Source organism: Vigna radiata, chromosome 10 (assembly GCF_000741045.1).
Source record: "Vigna radiata var. radiata cultivar VC1973A chromosome 10, Vradiata_ver6, whole genome shotgun sequence".
Taxonomy (NCBI): domain Eukaryota; kingdom Viridiplantae; phylum Streptophyta; class Magnoliopsida; order Fabales; family Fabaceae; genus Vigna; species Vigna radiata.
The window spans coordinates 13,829,620-13,851,354 of record NC_028360.1 but is presented as its reverse complement, the minus strand read 5'-3'; the positions used below and the strand labels follow the sequence as shown (position 1 = coordinate 13,851,354).

The following is a 21,735-nucleotide window of genomic DNA, read 5'->3' as shown; positions in this document are numbered from 1 at the left end:
TTAAAACAATAAAAATTCAGTGTATGTATAAAAGACAACTAAGGTAGTTTTCTATCATACCAATATGTTTCTGTATAAATTTACCATTGAGATACTTTTACATCATCTCGTATTTTTGCATATCTGACAGTCTTCAGTTGAATGCTGATTTTATGATCGGGTGAAAGTTTGTTTTACACCATTTCATTACCAGGACTTGGGTTTGACCAGAATCAGGTAGGAAATACGTTAGTAGCATTAACAGTAGCTCATATTGTACGAATAAAAATCACTGAATAAATCATGCCCAAAGTTGAAGACAATGCATTCAGTCGATCTGTCATGTTCAGAGTAATATAACGTAAATCATGGAACACTATTCAAATGATCAAATGCATAGAAATTCAATTTAACTAGTTAAATCCAATCAGGAAGTCTTTCCAAAGTTGATTCTGAAGCAACTTATACAATATACTGGAACAAGTCAATACAAGTTTCAGAACCCGAAGGTTCATGTAACAATGAAACGAATCTTGTTCATCTCAGAAAATTCGTAATTACAGAACGTCCTCCCCAACCCCCCATGTTTTGGTCTTTGCCATTTTCAGTGTGCTTTTGAGGCTCAACTCCTTATCAGCAACCATCTCAAGCTCTTCAATGCTAAAGATTCACATCATTTGAGCCTGGGCAAGGAACTTCCTATAAAAATCATCATACGAGGTTACTTTGACCGATTGTAAAAGTCAAGCAAGGAACCTGTTTTCATACCGAAACACTCGGATCGGAGAGACGTATTTATATGAACAGAGTTAATACGAAAAGGGGGAAAATTTAGTAACACCTAATAGGGCGAGCTAAACATTTGATATGAACAGGTGAAGAATTCAGTAGCACCTAACAGTATGAGCTAATAAAGCCACATCAAACATTGAATTTATAGCTTCAGAAGTTGGTGGGAATAAAAATTTAATACTCCTATTAAAAAAAGTGTGCAGAGAGGTCTAAATGCTCTTGCCCGGCCAGACTCCAGGATGTACTTTTCCCACCTGATTAATTTTGCATGATTAGCTACCCAAGCCAGTTCACAGGAATTTACATTATCTATTCATGTTCGACTCCTTTGTTGTTGTCAGTTGTGTCCTTGTTACTGTTTCCTCCAACCTCGGCGACTGACCCATCTGCAGAAGTCGGTGCACATGAACTTGGATTTTCATTTACTGTTTTAGTTGTCTCGGAGGTTACAATGGTGGAGTTATCGAGAGATGCTGATGGCAAATCAGTAGCTAACTGCTTATCCTTTGTTACTGCAACACTGGATGATGGAGATGGTGATTCAGTTGCACCAGGATCATTGTTCCCAATTTCCCCATTCGGAAGAACATCAGAAGGGTCATTGGCATCTGAAGATTCCCTCCATTCAACCCACTCAACAGGTTTATCTGTCCCACCACCATGTTCTAACTTTGGTCCTGCTTCTGGAGAAGATGTTGCAGTGTCAGCTAACTCCTCATCCTCACCAGCAACATCATCTCCACTGGCTTTTACAATACCCTCCTCGGCATTAGGTGATGGAGAAGCAAGGGAACCGGTTGAGCGCTCATTGGCTACTCGATCTCTATCCTCCTCGAAAGCAAACCAGTTGGAATTTGTGAATAGAGATCCACTGCATATGCCATGGCATAAGGTATACATCCCACGAATGTGAAGAAAAACTAGGCAAGAGGTTCAATTCAAAGTACAAAAATGACACACGTACGATCAACAAAAGCACACCATTTACCTTTCATGGTCATCTCCCAACCGCAAAGAAGATATAACGACTTCTGCAGATTCATCATCAAAGTAGACATCCTGCAACATTCATATTCTGTTAGATATTTTATCATAATAGTAAATCAAACCTCAACCAAAAACCCCAAGACACACTAGTGATGTCTATCAATTTACATGAACATGAGAAATCAGCCCTACAAAAAGACACTCGCAGACTTGTATGATGAAAGCAATTAATTTTCTCTGCACAAAGCTGCAGATAGGCAAAACTTATGTGATGGAGGAGTTAAAGTCACTAGAAGACACCCAAGAAAGAATGTTCATTCCATCTTTAAACATATTTATCTTAAGCATTAACCTGCACATATTCAACTATATATTCACTGCACCTCAATTCAAGACTGGATTTTATCACATAAAGAGGAAAATATTATACCTCATCATCTCGTTCAAGAGAGCCATGAACCTGAAACACAGATACATTGGTCAGTAATCAAGAGCTATCGCATAGAATTATTAATGACAGAATCTGATAAGCACTAGTATCACCACCTAAAAATTAAATCAGGCATTAGGAATTTATCATTCCACAATGCTCAATGAACAAATTGGTCACTAAATCGGCTGGTCTACGTACTCTAAGAACAAACTATCAACTGAACCCAGACTGAGTCATTCCATTCTCTGTTAATCCTGATATATATATAACAGACTATAGAAATAATTTCTGCACGTATTTCATGTACTTCTGGCCATTATGAAAAAACAATTCTAAGGGCTTTGTGAAACCAACACCATATCAGAAAATGATTCTTAATAATCTCAGAAAATGATTCTTAATAATCTCAGAAAAATTCCACATATTTCTGTTCTTCCATTCACAGCTATCTAACAAATGACACTACGAAATGCACATTCAGCTGCAGGCAGACAGGAGGTCCCCTGAAATAACTGCACTGTACCTCTTCAATGTCATCACTGTTGTAAATGCCATAACGGAAGGCTTGACTTAAGTTATTTGCTAATGCTGCTACATCATAGTCCCGGTCTTGATAATCATCCTCATCACTATCCCTATTTCTGTCATGTAACGCTGTTGGCCTCCTGTAACAACCAATTAATTACGAATCAGCAATCGAGCCCAATACACAACTACAAGATGACCTACAATGAAGCTACATCAAAATACAATCAATCCCAACAATAATAAGAAAAGTATTCAGTAACAGGAATCGAGATCGTGCTCAAGTTTGAGGTTCCAAGCATGTATTTCATTACGTGACAGAGATCAGCAAGCATACGGTAGCACAAAGATTTTTGGAAAAGGGACTACGTAATCTGGAGGTCAGAGTTCTCTTGCTTCAGTGAGCAATGATCTATTCCTCTAATCGGAGCATTGTTCTTGATTGAGAAAGGTATATTATACTCTGATGATTATAATGGTTGCTGTGACATTGTGTTTATGACTGTTAAGAAAAGATATTAGAATATAAATCTGGACTCCAAAGATTCCAACCACGACTTCTAAAAGCATGATGGCATTCAAGGAAATAGGCAAATCTTTAATTTTTCAGCTCATTCAGATAGTGGCACTGCAGATTAACCATGGAATATAACAAGATAGTGCCAGTTAAGAAAAGCAACATACCCACACGCCCATTGATAGACATTCTCCACAGCATTGCGATTGGATAGAACACCCAAGTACCAATCTGTCCAATCACTATTTCCCTGTCAATTTAAGAACTTTGAAAATAAGCTTCAAGATTATGTAGTTTACCTTTAAAATTCTTTTGTTCAAGTACGTGTAAAAAATCAGACAATTATTTACTGGGAAAAGAAAGAGATTTGATCAAATATCACAACTAAGTTTAAACATTCAAAAATCATACCACAAAACTTGCTGGAGACATAGTAACATACCTGCAAATGTTCCTGAATCACAGTGTTGTTATTTCCTAACTGGACAAGTTTGTTAGCTATACGGGTTAAGTGTCCTATGCATCCTATCCTAGGTGCTGATTTTCCCTCGGCAGGTATTGTTGCCTGCAAGAAATTTGCAGACATAGAACATTTAAAATATTTATTTATTCCAAAAGTTTTTTTTAGTTTCCATCAAACATTGTATCAAAATCATAGAGCAACCAAACAATTCTGCAATACAATATTTTTGTGCACAGGGGGCAAGAGGAACCATGTACCTTGGTTGTATCAGCTTCCAACGTAAATTGCTTTTCTGCCTGAATAATTTTCCCGACAAAATCACAATGATGGAGAAGATGTTCCAGAAGAGAAGAATTCTTAGTCTCCAAGCAAGATGTTATAATGTTTTCCACATGGTGATGCAAAAAGTTATTGTATGGGTACCTACCACATTCAGAAATAGTAGCAAGGCATGAGATTAAATGACAAAGCACAAGATACCAGAATTGCAAAACTTACTCAAAGAACAAGTGTATAATTCTTTGCACTGCTCCAAGATCAATCAATTTCTTCTCAGCAGCTTCACCACCAACAGTTACTAGGACTGATATGAACTCTACAATCTGAAAGAATAAATGTTCAGTTAATATTACTTATGGCAAAGCTACAATATTACTTTTCAACATCTTAAAAGAACAACAAATTTGAAAAAAGGCAATTACTTGTGAAAGTACCTTCATGACAGCACATGTTCAAAACTAGTCTTCGAATCAAATATACAAACGGGGCAATTTCAAATAATTAGCTTACCTTTAGACGATGTTTACCAAGAGGTGGTTGTAATTTGCCAAAAGTAGTTAGCAAGAGATTTTCAGAAGAAGAAACTTCTAATAGCTTGAGTAAATCACCTGCAGAATAAGAGCTAGATCAAAATGTTGTTCTCCTTTAGACAAAGTAAAATAAAAATTCAGATAAAAGAATATACATACAGACACAAATGGTCTCACGATTATGTTTGAATTAATTTACCTAATTGAAGTGAACTCATTTTTCAAATGTGAAATGAAAATTATAAATCAGTGTATCGGCAATTTTACATGCTAGATGTGAGTATAGAATTTATTTCTTGCTTGAGGGAAAGGGATGTTTTTTGATTAAAACAAAGGAGGAGAAAGAGCTAGAAAGCCAGAGAGAGAGAGAGAGAGAGAGAGAGAGAGAGAAATAAGGAAATTGGAAAGAAACAAACCAATAAACCCCATGAAGAGTGTTACAAAACACTCTCTAAAACACTCTTCTATTGATTAAAATTTAATGATAACTACAAATCATGAGATGTTCACTAAATAAGGATGTGGAACCAAAATGTCAGTGATGTCCAATAAACTCAAACCCACAAGAGTTTGTTCCTAGCACTTTTCTTTTCCCAAAAAACATATTAAGCCATTCAGAAATCTTACCTAGGCTTTCTAGCATGCCTTCAACAGTCTCGGGATTTGCAGTTACAGTAGATCCATTAGTCATTTGTCGATTATATGTATAATAAGCTCCAAAAGTATGTCTCTTGGGGTCTAACAAAGATATGCATACAGATAAGGAGTTTACAAGAACAGATTTTGGCCGAGAGACTTCCAGGGCATGACGGAATAATCTTCCTATAAAGCTGAAGATATATGATGAAAAATGTTGGTTAATGAAAACGATGCATAAACTTCCAAGTGATGAAAACTAATCTAGGATTGCACTAATAACAAAAAGCGAGTCCTCAAACAAATCTACCTAGGACTGCAGACTTTTGCAGAAAGCCCTGCAGGAGCAAATCGTGTAATGGCACAGAGAGTTTCTGCTGCATTAGCATGTACTTCTGGAGAATCCTGTAAAAGCCATAGCAAAAGAATATATAGTCAATGAAAATGTATTGGCTGGCCTTCGTAATAAAGAGAATCGGCTTATACACATGATCCTTACTCTATTTATTGTACGTGTTTACTGTATTCATCTTTATAGGTTATAGGAGTGTAAGGAGGTTTTGTGAAGTGTATTATAAGTAGTATAAGTAATACAAAGATATCCTTATGTACCAAAAAAATTAACAGCCTAAGTGAAAAAGAAATTGGCATTGTATATTTGTCCTAAACTTCAAACAAACATTATGACAATCCAGACAAAAAGAACAGTCTAAATGCATTAGAAATATATTTTGAATTTAATCTACATGATTTCTTGCTCTTAACCTAAATCTTGTGCGCTTTCATAGTTAAGTTGGGTTTTCTGATCTAATTAAGTTTGACAGATTTCCAATAGTAATTCAAGTAATTTGTTATTAGGCCTTGATTCAACATTTTTATAAAATTCCGTTATTCCTCAACTAATCCTATAAACAAAAATTTAACGTACAGGAAACAGTTGTCAATCCCAAATGATCTTGTGAAGTGGCCAACCCACTAAATCTCATTGTAGCTAGCACGTGGCCGCTGTTGTAACCAATTAGAATAAGAATAGTTAATGAGGGTAAAAAAAACGAAAAACAACCGCAAGGACAACACAAGGCCAGGCAGCAGAGGTAATGTCAGCTGGAAACTGACAATTTTTCCACAAAATTGCCAAAGAAGGGTGGATACTTTATCCAACCCAACCAAATGGGTTGAGCATGGGCTGGGCTGAGTCGGGTTCAGCCTTTATCCAACCCTACCAAACCCAAAATTGTGACCCAATACCCTACATAAATGAGATAATACTGAGTTAACCCATAACCCATATCTGTTACACAATATACAAATTTTAACATTGCATATATTTAAATAGAACATAAGAATAATAACTTAAATTAATCTATATTTTAAAATAATAAATCTATAATAAATATAGGGTGAGGATCTATTTAAATCAAATAGCCAAACATACTTTCAATAATTGTTTATAGAAAGCAGTTTAATCTATCCAAATATTGAATTTCATATTCTTTTTAATTAGATCATGTATCCAAAACTTCATACAGTTTTAAAGCTATTAAGAAGTTCTTTACATCTCTTAATTTTAATCTATAATGATATTCAACAGTTTGATTGACTAAATTTGTGTTCTATAAAAAGCTATTGAAGGTGTAATTTAGATGACTTTTTCATCAGGTATAAATAATTCTAACCTATAATTTTCACTTTATGCAAAATTTTACAATATTAAATAAAAAGGTTATTACTAATACACAATTATTCAAAAAAAAATTGAAAGAGAATCTTCTGACTAAACCATGTGGAAACGGCTAGAAACACAATCCAACCTCATCCTTAAAAAAATAACGCGTCTGCTTTTAAAACCCTGCCTGTCCAAATCGATTTTGGGTCAAGCTAGCAGGTTGGATTGGCTCATGCTCACCTCATAACAAAGAGCATGCAAGTGACTGTGAGAAGGCTTCAATTCTGATTCAGAGAGGGGAAAATTCTTTAATTGAACCCCTCCCCCTGCTGGAAATGAGCCTCTTAAGTACACTTTTTCAACACACTCCAACAGCACTCACTCACTCCAGCTGCAATTTTCCAGGTTTTAATCTGGCTAGTGTCAGATCTTGGACCATGTCTCCCCCAAACGTTTCTCTCTATGTTTTTAAAGTAAATACGTTAAATTTTAGTTTGGCATCTGAAAATTCTATTTCAAGCTTTTAGCTCCCCCAACATTATTTCAAGTTTTTGACTTCTCCAAAATTTTCAATGAAACTCCGGCACTGTGCCCTTCACAACATAATTAAGCAACAGCACCATTATATGGCTTGTATTAACCATTTTTAATTCCAGAATGGTTAATACAAGTCAAATGAGGAACCATGATTTATTATTAAAGTATAAAGTAATAAAAAAAGACAGTGACAAATAAAACTTAAAGATCATATGTTCCATATGATAAAAGAAAATCATACAGCATCAGTGTGCACATATTTAACTCACTTATTGACCTCACATATCAACTTAAACAATTACCTCTTACTTTTAATTCATCCAAACTCTAGCAAATTTAAATTTAGAATTAATAACATATGCAAATCCTCCACTATAGACATCAGAAAACTGATGATACTTACTGAAGAACTGAATTTATCTGCAATCATCTCAAGCACATTGGTATCTTCAATCCACTGCATTGCATTCACATGACTTACATACATATGTTCATCAGCACCAATCAAGCGTATCAAAACCTGGTATTTAAAAGAAAAAATTACCAATAAAATTACAAATATACAAAAACACACGCACAGAATAGAGAGGAAAAAAGATTCACACCAATGAAAGTAATAGATTCCTAAATCTAAAAATACTAATTCCCATGCAGGAGTCTAGGCATTAAATGCCAGTAAAACAAAGATTTGAACTTACAGCAGCAAAGATAAGCCTTAATAGGCAAGTATAACAATTTAAAATAAAATAAATATGAAAAACCCAACCTCCATGATAGATGTGATTCCGATCAAGTCAACTAGTTTCTTCACAATTTCCCGGTGAGCCTGGTTAGCCACAAGGACAACAGAACAGCAAACTAATAAGTCCAACCCAATGAATGCTAACACAAATGAAAACATAGTAAATTAAACAAACACCCTCAATGTTTATGGAATTATAATAACACCCCAGGATTTTGTAGTTCTACACAAACATCCCATTTGTTTTAAAAACATTACACTGTCTCCCTTTTTACATTACGCATACACCCTTTTTAAGTTTTAAAATCATTACATGTCCTCATGTTTTTAAACACACAAGAAGTCCATTTTACATTACCCCTTTCACCCCTTTAAGGGAGGTCATTGTAACAAGGAAAAAAGCAGAGGGTGTCAGCATAGTTTGACAAAACCTAAAATTGTAATGTAGTAATTCAGTCCATTACTAAAACATATATATCACCAGGAAATATTCCTCAAATTGTTCCATAAAGTAACATTCTTTATTGTACACTTCCAATTCCAACACAATCACACCTTTTAGTTCAGTTGTGCTAATATAATAGCCATGAGAGGAATGAGAAAAATCTGTAGGATATCTTTCACATTCACATGTAATACACATATCACACTTTCGTGGTGGAGTTATTCTAAAAGCCATAACAAGATTGAAGTTTCTTAGGTATTTTTCAATTCACAGACTCAACATCTAATTGTACATTTGTAACATTTAAATTTAAAGGATGTCACAAATCAGTGAGTCTTGCCTCAACTGATGTATTCAATATATATACAATGAGAAGTATAACCAAAGGAAAAAGTATCCAGATTATGCCCTTGAGCTAGATACAGCCAGAAAGCAGCTTTAAAGCTGTAAAACAAACAATAAACTATTTTAACAATAACCATATGTGCAAAATGGAATAAGAGAACATACATTAATATGACCCCTAGTTAAACTTACAATGAAGCAAAGGCCAAAGTCCACAATCAAAACAAAGAAAACTACCTAACATTACAATGTAATTGTAGCCAGCCACTCAACATTCAAACACTAATCTCAATACAACAAAACACGCATCATAAAAGATATTTCACAACACACTCCAGACCTGACCTGACTAATACTGAATTTAGATTATACAAATGCACCCAAACAAATCCCTTGCCTCCAGACCACATAAGCTCCTCGAAAATTCTGTTTGAGGTGCCTTGCCAGGTTGGAAAGGTGTAGAAAATAATTGCTATAGAAATCATTTATGTATTTGAAGCTCCAAGATGAAAGTTATGTGCAGAAAATAACTGCTAGTAGTTAGTTTTATATTAGGAACATCAAGATGAAAATTATATGTTGAAAAAAACTGTTGGTAGTTATATATTAGCAGTACATATCAGATAATAGGGTATGTAATAATGTCTCTGAAGTTATTTTCAGCAAGGGACAGTGAATACTCTCTGCGGGAGGCCTCGGTCTCTGGGACAGCAACTGTATATCTAATTTATGAAAGGGGTGACTACTTCTCTCTGAGACAACAAATTTATTGCTGTGCTACCTGATGTCAATTCCCAACAGTGTGTGTGTGTGTATATATATTCAATAAAACTCATGTTAGGCATACTATGTTGTACTAAGACATCTGAGTTAGGCTCATCTCAAAGCACACCAATCCTTTGCCATCACATAAAAAATATTATTAGAAAAGAAAAGTAATAACACAAAACATGGAGTGACCAAACCAAACTCATGCACAAAAGATATTATTAAAAAAGAAAAATAATAACAAAAAACACAGGGTGACCAAACCAACTCTCATGTACCATTTTGTTCAAGAGTTTATATTTCAAGATTCATGGTTTGTCACCACTAGGATGATCAATTGTTTCACAAACATTTTTTGGAATAGAAATGGGAGACAAAGAAAATACAAAAGAGAAATATGACGGAGATAAACAGTTATAACTCAATTATAAATAGGATAAGGATTTGAGGTGGATTGAATACCTACCCTAAAAGGTATAAACCAACTAGAGTTTTCATCATGAGGATGCATGGTATTAGACATTTACATGAACAAAAACAGGTTCTCCATGTAAAGTTGGATTATTTCTTCATGGCTTGAGCTGATCTGTGATAGGAGGAGGTGACGAGGAATCAACAAGAATGTTGATGAAGAAGAGGATTCATCTTATTATGGTTAGGAGACTCATGATGAGGAACCAACAATGGATACAAGGACGGGACAGGTAAAACCTATTGGATAGTGTGTAAGACTTGTAAAGAATAGGTAAAGAAGAGTTTCTTCAAAAAGACAACATCTAGAAACATCTAACATCTTTTAATGTTTGGAGAATGACATTGGTACCCTTTCCAAAGACAAGAAGCGAGGAACACACATTTGATAGCTCAGGGTAAAAGCTTATCCAAACCTAAAGAGACATCAAGAACAAAACAAGTACAACCGAAAAGCCAGGAAAAAACAAAATATAACTGTTTGTTTCAAAAAATTATAAATCAAGGAATTTTAAGTTCAAAACAAGAGGAAAGCATTCTATTTATGAGAAACCAATCCCTATTATTCGTGAACAAGAATGCAGATCACAAAATATAATCAAATACAGAGATAACTGCAAAGAGATTCTTAACGATACTTGAAGATATTCCTACATAATAGTTACCTATACATAAATTGGTGCATAATGTACATTTAGAGAGGAAGATGAGGAAGAAAGGATTTAGAGAAATATGAGAAGTCTTCAAAGAGTTTGTATAATATGTTTTCCCTTTTCTACATAATATCTCTAAGCTTGTGTTTGGTAGTGGGGAAGATCGTGTTATGAATTCAAGAAAAGGAAAGAATAGTGTGGAACGGTTGTGGTTTGGATGAGGGAATTGTGGAAGGAGTGTTCAGAAGAGCAAGGAAGACAAAAAAAGAAAAAGAAAGTAATAACTGGTAATTTTTGGGAGATGAGTGATGTAAATGTTAACAAAATGGGTTGTGTATGGAGAAAACAGAAGTATGAACACTTATGGTAGTGTAGATTTGTGGTTGAGTAGGGAGCATGGAGTTTGACAGAACAGCTACTCCATTTTGCTTACGAAATTTATTTTGCTTGAGAAAATTTGGTTGAGTGTGGAAAAAATATATTATGATGACATATTATGACCTCACTTTCCACCGTTTCTTACCTACTTCTCTTCTTTTCTTTTCTCTTTCACTCCCTCAATTTATTTCCTTCTACCAAACAAAGGCTAATTGTGGGCGCTGGCCACTAAATCAGAGAGGAGTGAGAGAACAATTTCTTACATAACAAATATGTATTTGTTATCGATGGCTTATTAAATCAAATAAGTAACACACTTGAGGTATATGAATCAATAAAGCAATAGCACAGCTCTGTTTTTTCAGAATCTAGACAACCATAATATAATGTCATCAAAAGAGGATGATATAAAAAAACTTTGTTCCTCAGACCAACCAACTAGTGTTATTTACAGAAATGCATTATTGTCTGCAATAATCTTTTTACACAACAGTTCAATGTGTAACCATACAGCATGGCAAGAAGGATACGTCTAAATAAAATAAATAAGTGTGAACTTACTTGAACATATTGCATGAAAGGAACTGTCTTACGTAGCAACAGGCATACAACTACCTAGCAGCATAAGAACTTAATAAATACAACGGTCAAGATTATTCGTAAAAGGAACTTTGAATTGGAAAAGAAAAAATTAAATTAAAAAGAGAACGAAGGAAAATTAAACAGATTGCTAACTCCTGATACCAATGGGAAAGGAAATGCCTGGTCAAGTTGACGGGATTAATTTTTAAGTCATTTTGGAGTCAGAGAGCAAAAGTTAACTCTCTAGTCAACAGATTTATTTCTGTGGGAAAGTTCAACAGTGCCCACAACAAAAGAAATTATGTTGCCTGACTAAACAGGCAGTGAGCTTCAAGTTTTAATAAATGGGTACCTTGCTAAAATATCCTGCTAGTAGGTTACTGTGGGAGTGATTTAGATCCAAAAAGGAGAACAACAAATTCATCAACTGCCAAAAAGGAATCAGGTAAGCACTACTTCAAAACATTATCCAAAAAGATTTTAAAAGTGGTTGATGACTTACTTCCTCATCCTCTATAAGAGTTTTGAGTATGATATCAACTTCACATGTAAATATCTCACAAGCAATAAAGGGAAACCTGTTAAAAATTATAGAAATAAGGTTCCACAGAAAATATCCACTAAAAACGAAACTTAGTCATCTTCATTTTGAGCATCCTACTTAAAAGATCGCTTCTTTTCAGCATCCTCTGGAGCTTCTTCAATGATGTATCGTATCAGTTGTTCAACCTGTGGTTTTGCTGACAAACTGCAACAAACAACATTGAACTTTGTTTAGTGCAAATGAATTAAAAGGGTAGTGTGGTCGGACAATCACACAATACGAGACGTCATTTGAAAAGAACAAAGAATAATTGATTCCAAACCCCAAAGGCAACTTTGTTATAGGTATCCAAGCCAAGAGAATGTATAATTTAAAACCTAGTGACCAATTATCTTAATCTTTTAAACAGATGTGGGAAAAATTAGGTGTGCAACCAATTATCTTAATCTTTTAAAATAATTCAGAAATCAGAGATAAACCAATTTTATTTTCATCTTTAGAAGATAAAGATACTGGGAGCTGCACCAACAAGACAACCATTGCCCTAACAATTAACATAGAATGACCTACGATTGCTCAAAGTCTACAACTTTAATACAGTGGGAAGTAGGAATGTCTATTAAAAACTAAGCTCCATTCAACTTTTTTTCATACTTATATTATTCCTCTATATGAATATTAGCCCTTATTTTTTCCATTCATAGATTTTAGCCCCTCAGTTTACCAATAACATATGATGTCACTATAGGAACTTTTCATCCAAACTACATGTGAAAATGAATGTTGCGTAGAAACATCGTTAAATAGTATAATCAGTGATGATCAATGCATCTTCAATGGAAAAATTCAATGCTACTCACTTTAGTCCTTCATATGACTTTTAAAATAGCAATTGTAAAAGTAACATAGTTATAATATATTTCATTTGAATTCTAATAAAGTAATTTAGGGGGAAAATCATATTCCGTGCAGGTACTAAATTGGGGGCATGATAGGAACAAATTGACAACACAAGGACTAAAACTAAAATAATAAAATTACAAGTATTAAAAACTCAGTTAAATCTAGAAATACATATTGTTTCGCATCAATTTGAAGAAATTTAGTGTCAAGGTATGCATCAATTTGCATAAAGGGAGGTATTTTAATTTCTCAAGGAAAATGGGCCTTAATATCCTAAAAGAAATAGGCATGATTGATTGTAGAACTATGGATAATCGTATCAATTCAAATCAGAAACCAATGCAAATTGAGCCCTTCTCAAACCCAAAATATCTAGAAAACGTGCTCAAAAACTAATTGATCTCACTCTTACTAGACCTGCCTTATCTTTTGTAGTTGGAGTGGTTAATAAGTTTATGCAAACTCCTCGACTTGATCATTGAAATGTTGTTTTCCACATGCTCAAATGACTAAAAAAAGCTCCATGACAAAAGCTACCTTTTGAGAATAAGGTAAATACTCATATGACTAGGTATTGTGATGTTGATTCAACAAGATCTCCTAAAGAGATTCGTTCCATTAATGGATATTGTGTTTTCATTGAAGGTGAAATTGTTTCTTGGAATAGCAAGAAACAAAATGATTGCTTGATCTACTGTCGGATATTAGTATAGGACAATGGCATCACTCACTTGTAAACCTTTGTGAATAAAACAATTCCTTCAAGCAGTTTAGTGAAGTTTATCAAATGAATGTGTATTGTGATCACCAGACAGTTATTTTCATTGCTTTCAATCTTGTATTTCATCTAAGAATTAAACATAAAGAATGTAATTGTCATTTTGTTCGATAGAAGTTGTTGAACAAAGAAATTTGCATGAAATTTGTAGGCTTCAATAATCAACATGCAAATACTTTTTCTAATTCTTTGAAAGACCTCAAGTTCAATTATATATTCCTGCTTGGTACATACTATTTGTATATTTCTGCTTGGTACATATAATTTGTATACTCCTAGCTGAGGGAGTGTCTGAATTGTTTAACTTGTTTAAATAGTTTAACTTGTTAGATGAAGTTAACTTATCTTCTATATTAGCTATTGACTCTGTCATAGATTGTGAATCTTTGATGTAAGAACTCATATAAATATACGAATCAGCTAAGAGATGAAACAATAAGAATTATTTCCATATTTTCTCTCTCAAGTATCAGTTAGGATTGGGTCCTTCTATTTCCTTATTTTCCATGTTTCCTTATACTTCATATCTACTTCCTTGTTTAGCCACAATTACGATTTAGCATTAAAAAAAAATCATCTCTTCATGTTTAAGTATCAGTGATACATCATAACCATATAACATTAACTTCAGAGAATTAGTCTCTACTCTCTTTACACAAAGCCCTATAATTTCACGCTATACATTTTATATTATTATTATGATGATGACTAAATGTAGGTAAAAAAAGACATTATTTTATAAAATTGTACTTCCAAACATTTATAGTAATGTAATCATTTTCCTTACAAAAATAACAGATAGTGATTCTCGTAAGTTTACTATGATGAAAACCTCATGCATTGACCATCCTTTTAACATTAGTATGAGTTAATACTATAGAAGAATTTCTCCATCCTTTCTTCACTCTCCTGATTCCTGAACAAGAGTTACTTTTAGACAAAGGCAAGTAAATGAGCATTATCTCAATGGTTAGTTATTTCACAATAATAAATATTAAGACATGCAAAACGGGTATATCTCTTAAACCCTACTCCTTATCACCGCCAAGATGACAATTTTTTAAGTTCTGAATCAGATTATCAAAGAAAAATTAGGATAAAATGGAATATCAAAAAAGCAATATTTTGTTTCCTGATTTAATTAATTAAAACGTAGACGCACAAGTCCAAATTGTTAAAAAACAGAGTGAGGCTCGCTTTAGTGGATTCAAGCACGTCACTTGGTCTCATCCTCGCCTGTAAACAATAATATTAATCCAAAAAGTACTTGTTCATAAATCAGCTTTTATGATACTGAAAAATTATAATTCACTTGTGAATGATAGCTTCTGAAAAAAAATAAAACAGAAAACGGAAAGCAACTGGGTGCATGTTTGGAACATATTTGTGGACGCTGAATATACTTCTAGAGTGAGATATTTTTTATCTTTTATGCAAAACATTTAGAACGGATGCAGTAGTTATCAAGGCATGCAATAAATAATAATCTACAATAATTTCACATATGAAAGACATTTGTAACAGAAGAAAAGAAGAGGATTACAAATTTATAAGGCGACTATTGAGAGCTTTGCATTCCTGAATAATTTCGTCCTCATCAAGAAGTTCATCCAAAGTAAAGTTATCCCTGTCCAAAATGGTCTCCACCTGCAATATAATACAGCAAATAAATAGTAAAATCAACATACCAATAGGTACCTATATTACTTCAAAAATTAAATTAAATAAATCTATTCTGGTCCCCAAGAAACAGACAATAAATATTGGTTTAAGCCTTTACACACCATCACAAGGGACACCCTCACATTCAATTTTTTTTCTCACATCTTTTTGTTCTCTAACGTGCTTCTCTTTCCCATTTTGGATGACACAGTGTCCTCATTACAGATGTTACTACTTAAGTTTTTTTTCTACTAAATTTTACAATAAAAATAATCCTCAAATTAAAATTTTACTGATCTAGGACGGAAGGAAGAGAAAGAAGGCATAACTTAGTAAACACTAATATCAAAGAAAATGTTACAAATGTAGAAGTTAGTTGTGAGCAGTGGTACAATGCCTTCAAACAAGTTCCAAAAGACAATAAGAAGTCCTCCTAACTACAAATAACAGAAGAACTAAAAGCAACGAAAACAAGCCCTCCAAAATCTTCCCATATCCATTATGGAAAAAAAAAATTAAAATCTGTCCAGCAACAATGCATATAACACCAAACGCAAGGTCAAGAACAGAAACCTATATCATTGAAATTGAGGAGAAATAAACAGCATTAAAATGTGGGCATTTCCTTACAACCAAATACGCCATAAAAATATGTAATGTAGAGCTAGCAGCACGGTTATTAAATATTCAGACAGGGAAAAGGATATACAAATCGTTGCTAAAATCAAATACTTCGACAATAAATGCAGCTCTTCTTTTACCCTATTTAAAGATAACTGAAATTTGTGACCAACACAGGTCGTGTAAGAACAGGAACATTAGTTTCATTCAATCTATCCACAAACAACGAAAATCTTAATTCCTCCACATTACTACATTGATCAGTCAGGCACTCCTCACTCCTGCTATCGATCTCCATATATCACTTCCAAGATTCTTAAATGCAGAGACTACCCCAGTGTCCTAGACCTGATGTGGCACTAACTACAACCTGGCAAAACAGCGCAAGCCATCGCTTCACAATAAGGTACAGAGTTACATGCACCAATTCAATTATTCAAAACATCCGATTGATTAAACAAATTGGAGAAAAAAGACACTGAGATCACCGTAGAGTAAATAAAGACAATAACGCTCCACATAGTCACACTTCCCGAGAAACAGAAAGAAAATCAAATCCAAGCAAAAACCGCATCCAGGAAACAACCGAAACCACCACAAAAACACATGAATCAGTGTCGGCGCAGCTTGCGCCAAGAATTGAAGAATGAGAGTTCGGAACTCACCGGCGACGCCGTGGACAGACCAGCCATGCGCCAAAACATGTTGAATTTCTGAAGAAATGACTGGGAATCCAGAAAGCGGAAATCCGAAAACGGATCTGGCAGCGCAGAAACCCTAGTGCTGTGCCCCAAATCGAATTGGAGAAATTGTTATCAGAACGGAAACCCTAGAATCGGTAACGACGAGACATAGGAAGATCGAATAGAGAGAGACCAAAAACAACCTTCAATTGCGGGAGGAAGATTGTTTCCAAGTGATGAATGAACAATAGCATCATAACCATCATCATGTACCTTCATATATATATTTTTCTGAATTTTAATTAAATTCAAATTTAAATAGCTGGTGCCAGGATTTTATTTTTCTTTATGTATTTTAGTATTTATAAATGTATTTTATTAATTTATATTTTATTATAAATACTAAAATTTGTTGAACAATAAGCATTAGCAATAATGAATTGTGATGGATGAGAGAATGTAGCTTTTGTTTCGATTTTAGAAAAATAATAATTTTAAAATATCTTAAAAAGATATTATTTTAAATAAATTGGGAGTTCGTACTAAAATACACTATTTATGATTGCTCCTCTAAAGTTGGAGGATTATTGTTGTTGTCCACTTGCCAACATGAAACATTCAAAAAGTTCCCTCAATGGTCCAGATGATATGTTCCTTGTGATGTTTTATTTATTTTTTTTGTTAAGGTTGTTTACCCTTTAATTTTGTAGTCATGTGTAAGTCATTCATATTGTTTCATCACTTTTATTAACGTTGTATATAAGTTTTTGAATGAGACATTTCTTCTAATAGGGAGATAAATAAACATTTATTGTTAAATTGTATTATTTTATGGGTTGATTAAAACATAAAATTATGTAAACAAAATTAATGAATTTATATATATATATTATTTTTTATTTGTTATACATAAAAATCACTCGTTTTAATTGTATATCTATACATACATTATTTTAATTTCAAACTTATACAGGGAAAAAAAAGGTGGTGTATAATAAGACATAAACATATTACAATATATAAGGAGAAAATTCATTGGAATAAGTCATATAAATGAATGCTTTACTTATCAATGTATGGCATGAAAAATGCAATGCACATTAATTAGTGTTCATAAAATTGACCGAATGATTAAAAAATATACTCTTGTGTATTTAATTATCATGTTGACTAAATGATCAACTGAGAAAATGATTAGGAAAACTGGTCATCGGGATTTTTTTTTAAATTTCATATATATATATATATATATATATATATATATATATATATATATGCGGAAAAATCGTTTGAAATAAGTCATACAAATCATTGTTTTACTTATCAATATATGGCATGACAAAATGTAATGCACATTAATTAGTTTCCATAAAATTGAGCAAATGACTAAAAGATATACTTTAGTGTGTTCACTTGTTATGTTCACGAAGTGATTAATTGAACAAAAGATTAAGAAAGTGTTTATTATCTCGTTTTTAAACTGGAAGATGCTTGACTAAAAGCCATAAAGTGTTTATTTATATTAATGCTTTATAATAGTATAATAATAAATTATGCTACAAGAAAAATACTTATTTTTAACCATGTTAATCGTTCTCTTAATAAATAATGTATATTATCGTGATTATAGAAAATTATATTATAATTTTGAAGTACTTTGTGTTTTAAAGATAATTGTGTTGTCATTATTTTCATTAATTGTCATTAATAAATAAATTTTTATAATTATGTCTTTTCGTTGACAAAATTTAAACCTTCGACCTTAAAAACATTTGGTACATCTTATTTTATTGGTTTAATAGGTTCGAAGTCCCTATATTTGGGGTTTGTTTCAACTGGGTCCTTCAATTTTGAAAGTGATCAATTAGGTTCCAAATTTTGTCAATTTGAATCAATAAAAGTCTTTCTGTCAAATGCAGTTAACGTCATGAAGTTTTTGAACATGTGGAAGCGTCAGCGTGCCACATGTTCAAAAACTTCATGGCGTTAACTACATTTAACAAAAAGGTTTTTATTGATTCAAATTGACAAAATTAGGGACCTAATTGATCACTTCAAAAAGACCCAATTGAAACAAACCTCCAAATATGGGGACCTCCGAACCTATTAAACCTATTTTATTTTATTTTGCTGTCTTTAATTAGTTAATTATTTAAAAATGAATTTAGCAAATATATATTATTGAGTTTTTTTTTTATAGATATTTTTTATTTTCGTTTTTCTTTTAATCTTTTTTATGTTCATACAACGTACAGTTTTGGAAAAAGTCAGTTAACTCAAATACGATAAACTACTTTAAAAATATTAAATTGGTTTAATAAAATTGTATTTTCTGAAATTTTTATTTTGGTTTTATAAAGCTTAAATATATTTTAAAATGACTCTATAAGAAATATCGTCAAGTACTTTTCAGTTTTCAGGATGAAATGATTTATTTGTTTCAACTTTATTCGAGATATATTCTGAAAACTAACATTTAAGGTAAAGAGAATGTGTACGAAGATACTAAAACGATTAAGTTAGTTATATATGCTACATAAAAAAAAATATTATAAAACTGAATACGTAATTATTATTTAATATTATTCATAATAGTTTTATAAATTTTTACCTAGTTGAACATAGAAGGTTACATTTATTAAAGTTACTCGTAATTTTATTAATTTATCTTATTTAAGACTGGAAAAAAATAAATTAGCTATATTGTATTATAGTTAATTACTATATTATACAAAAAAACTATAATTTAAATATATTGTTTTATGAACTGAAGAAATTTTTGTTCAATTAACTATAGTTAATTGTACTGTGTTTTTACTATTTTTCTTCAAATTTAACCATAGTTAACTACTATTGTTTTTTTAGTTCAGTTAACTATAATTAATTATAGTTTTTCATTACAGATCCATTTGTTATACTGCACTACTAAAGTTTTGGAAACATCCACTTTATCAAATTTTTTATTTCAAATAAAAAAAAACTATTTTACAAAACTTTCAATTAAAATGGTTTAATTTCATATTATAATCTAAAGTTACTTTGTTGTTAGATAGTTTTAAAATCATATTTTAGAACTAGTGCAGTGTTAAAATTAGTACAATTCAGTTTAAAATTAGTAATTTAGTTAAAATTAGTGCAGTTTACAATTCAGTTAATAGTTCAGTTTATACTGTAGTTTAGTACAATTTAGTATAGTTCGGTTCAGTTTTGTTTGATAAAACAAAAAACAGTTCAATTCAGTTTGTCTGAAGTTTTTTACAGTTCAGTTTGTCTGAACTATTTTACAGTTCAGTTCAGTTTAAACAAATTAGTTTTTAATTCAGTATAGTTTTTAGTAGTACAATGCAGTTCAGTTCCATTTATTCATCTCTCATCTTATCTATTAATCTCTTGTCCAAAGTTATTATTGTCTTTCCCCTTTATCACCACAATGTTACATTTTGTTGGTTCAAATGGTTTGGGTCACCTATGTTACAATCCTTATCACACCTAATTGATGGAATGAAAGTAAGTGTGGGAATGGAAATAATGTTCTTGAAGTGATTGACGTGTTTTTTCTGAAATGTTTATGGTAACAAAGGAGTTATTAGGGTTATAAGGGAGACTCTCTCAGTTTCCATAAACATTTCACTATAGATTTAGGAAAGAAAAAAAAAAGATAAATATGAGAAATATAACAATGATGTTTTGCTCTTAACATGCACCATTTGTACTTGTTAAAGCTTTAAATTAATAAAAAGTATTCAATTTTTATTTTAAGAAAGTTTAATTAAAACAGTTAAATTTAGTTAAAATATAATTAAATTCAATCTATGTTTAATTTTTTTTTCTTAAAATAGAAAATTATTATACTTGAATGTAATTATTATGTACAAGAACATTTATCATTTTTTTGTTGTCGTATTTGTTATGTTTAAATGTAATCACGTTTAAATGAATAATAATGATAATGATAATAATAATTTTATAAAAGTTAGTTAACTGAATTATTAAACATAAGAAATTGCGACATTTTTATTTTTTACCTTTTATTTTCTTCCCATCACGTCACATGATTCGTGATATTTATATTTTTCTTTTCTTACTGAACTCGTAACATTTAGAATTTTATATGTTGGTCAATATTTTCTATTCAATAATGCAACATGGTTTACTTTTTATTGGAACAAGGACGTTGTTCCTTTCTTAAACTTCTAAACGAAAGTATGGTAATTAATTATCCATCTTAAATATCTCCATAGGTTCTTCCATTATTTTAGATTATATTAATGCCCACGATTTACTCGTGCAAGATTATCATCACAACGGCTTATCTTTCTACTTTTGCGTTTAAATATTTAATCACGTGTTGTAACGCGTACGCACAAAAAAGTAAAATAAAAAAAAAATAAGTGGTTTGTTTGAATTATTTTTTCTAGAAAATAAAAAATACACCACAACAAGTTCGATTACGAGTTCTTTTAGAAAATATTTTTAATGAGCACCTTTACAGTAAAATAATGAGATAATGAAATTCTCTACAGTCTAAAATGAACTTATGCAGAAGTTACAAAATATATAAGAAAACATACATTTTTTTATATTTTTTTGTATGAGTATTTATAATTCTTTTTTTTTTTTCAAACATACCCTAAGTTCAAATATTTTCCGAAAAACTATCAAGTATATGTTCTATGGACAATGCAAAGATTGCCTTAAAGCAAGTTTAGTTGTGATATATTGGTTCTCTATTTTACTTCTTAAAGTAATACATTGTGATGGTATAATTATCTTACATTGAAGCCTTGTTGTGCCAATTTATTAAGTTGCGTAAGTA

The 21,735-nt window shown here is 32.0% G+C and overlaps 1 protein-coding gene across 2 annotated transcripts; it reads right to left on the bottom strand.

Annotated features, from left to right (window-relative positions):
- Positions 1-364: 364 nt before the first annotated feature.
- Positions 365-17,196, bottom strand: LOC106775724 (serine/threonine-protein phosphatase 6 regulatory subunit 3). Of its 2 annotated transcripts, XM_014662879.2 has the most exons (20): positions 17,123-17,196; positions 16,902-17,019; positions 15,497-15,600; positions 12,390-12,476; positions 12,231-12,306; positions 12,081-12,155; positions 11,708-11,761; positions 8,111-8,170; positions 7,748-7,864; positions 5,452-5,546; positions 5,133-5,335; positions 4,486-4,583; positions 4,195-4,298; positions 3,954-4,119; positions 3,676-3,798; positions 3,401-3,483; positions 2,715-2,856; positions 2,189-2,218; positions 1,760-1,830; positions 365-1,642 (listed from the first exon to the last, which is right to left on the bottom strand). In XM_014662879.2, the coding sequence occupies exons 2-20, from the start codon at positions 16,938-16,940 to the stop codon at positions 1,081-1,083; spliced, it is 2,289 nt and encodes a 762-aa protein (XP_014518365.1). In that variant the 5' UTR covers positions 16,941-17,019; positions 17,123-17,196; the 3' UTR covers positions 365-1,080. The 2 variants fall into 2 exon arrangements, with proteins under 2 accessions (XP_014518365.1, XP_014518364.1); XM_014662878.2 differs by having other exon boundaries at positions 16,902-17,182.
- Between the last annotated feature and the right edge of the window lie 4,539 nt (positions 17,197-21,735).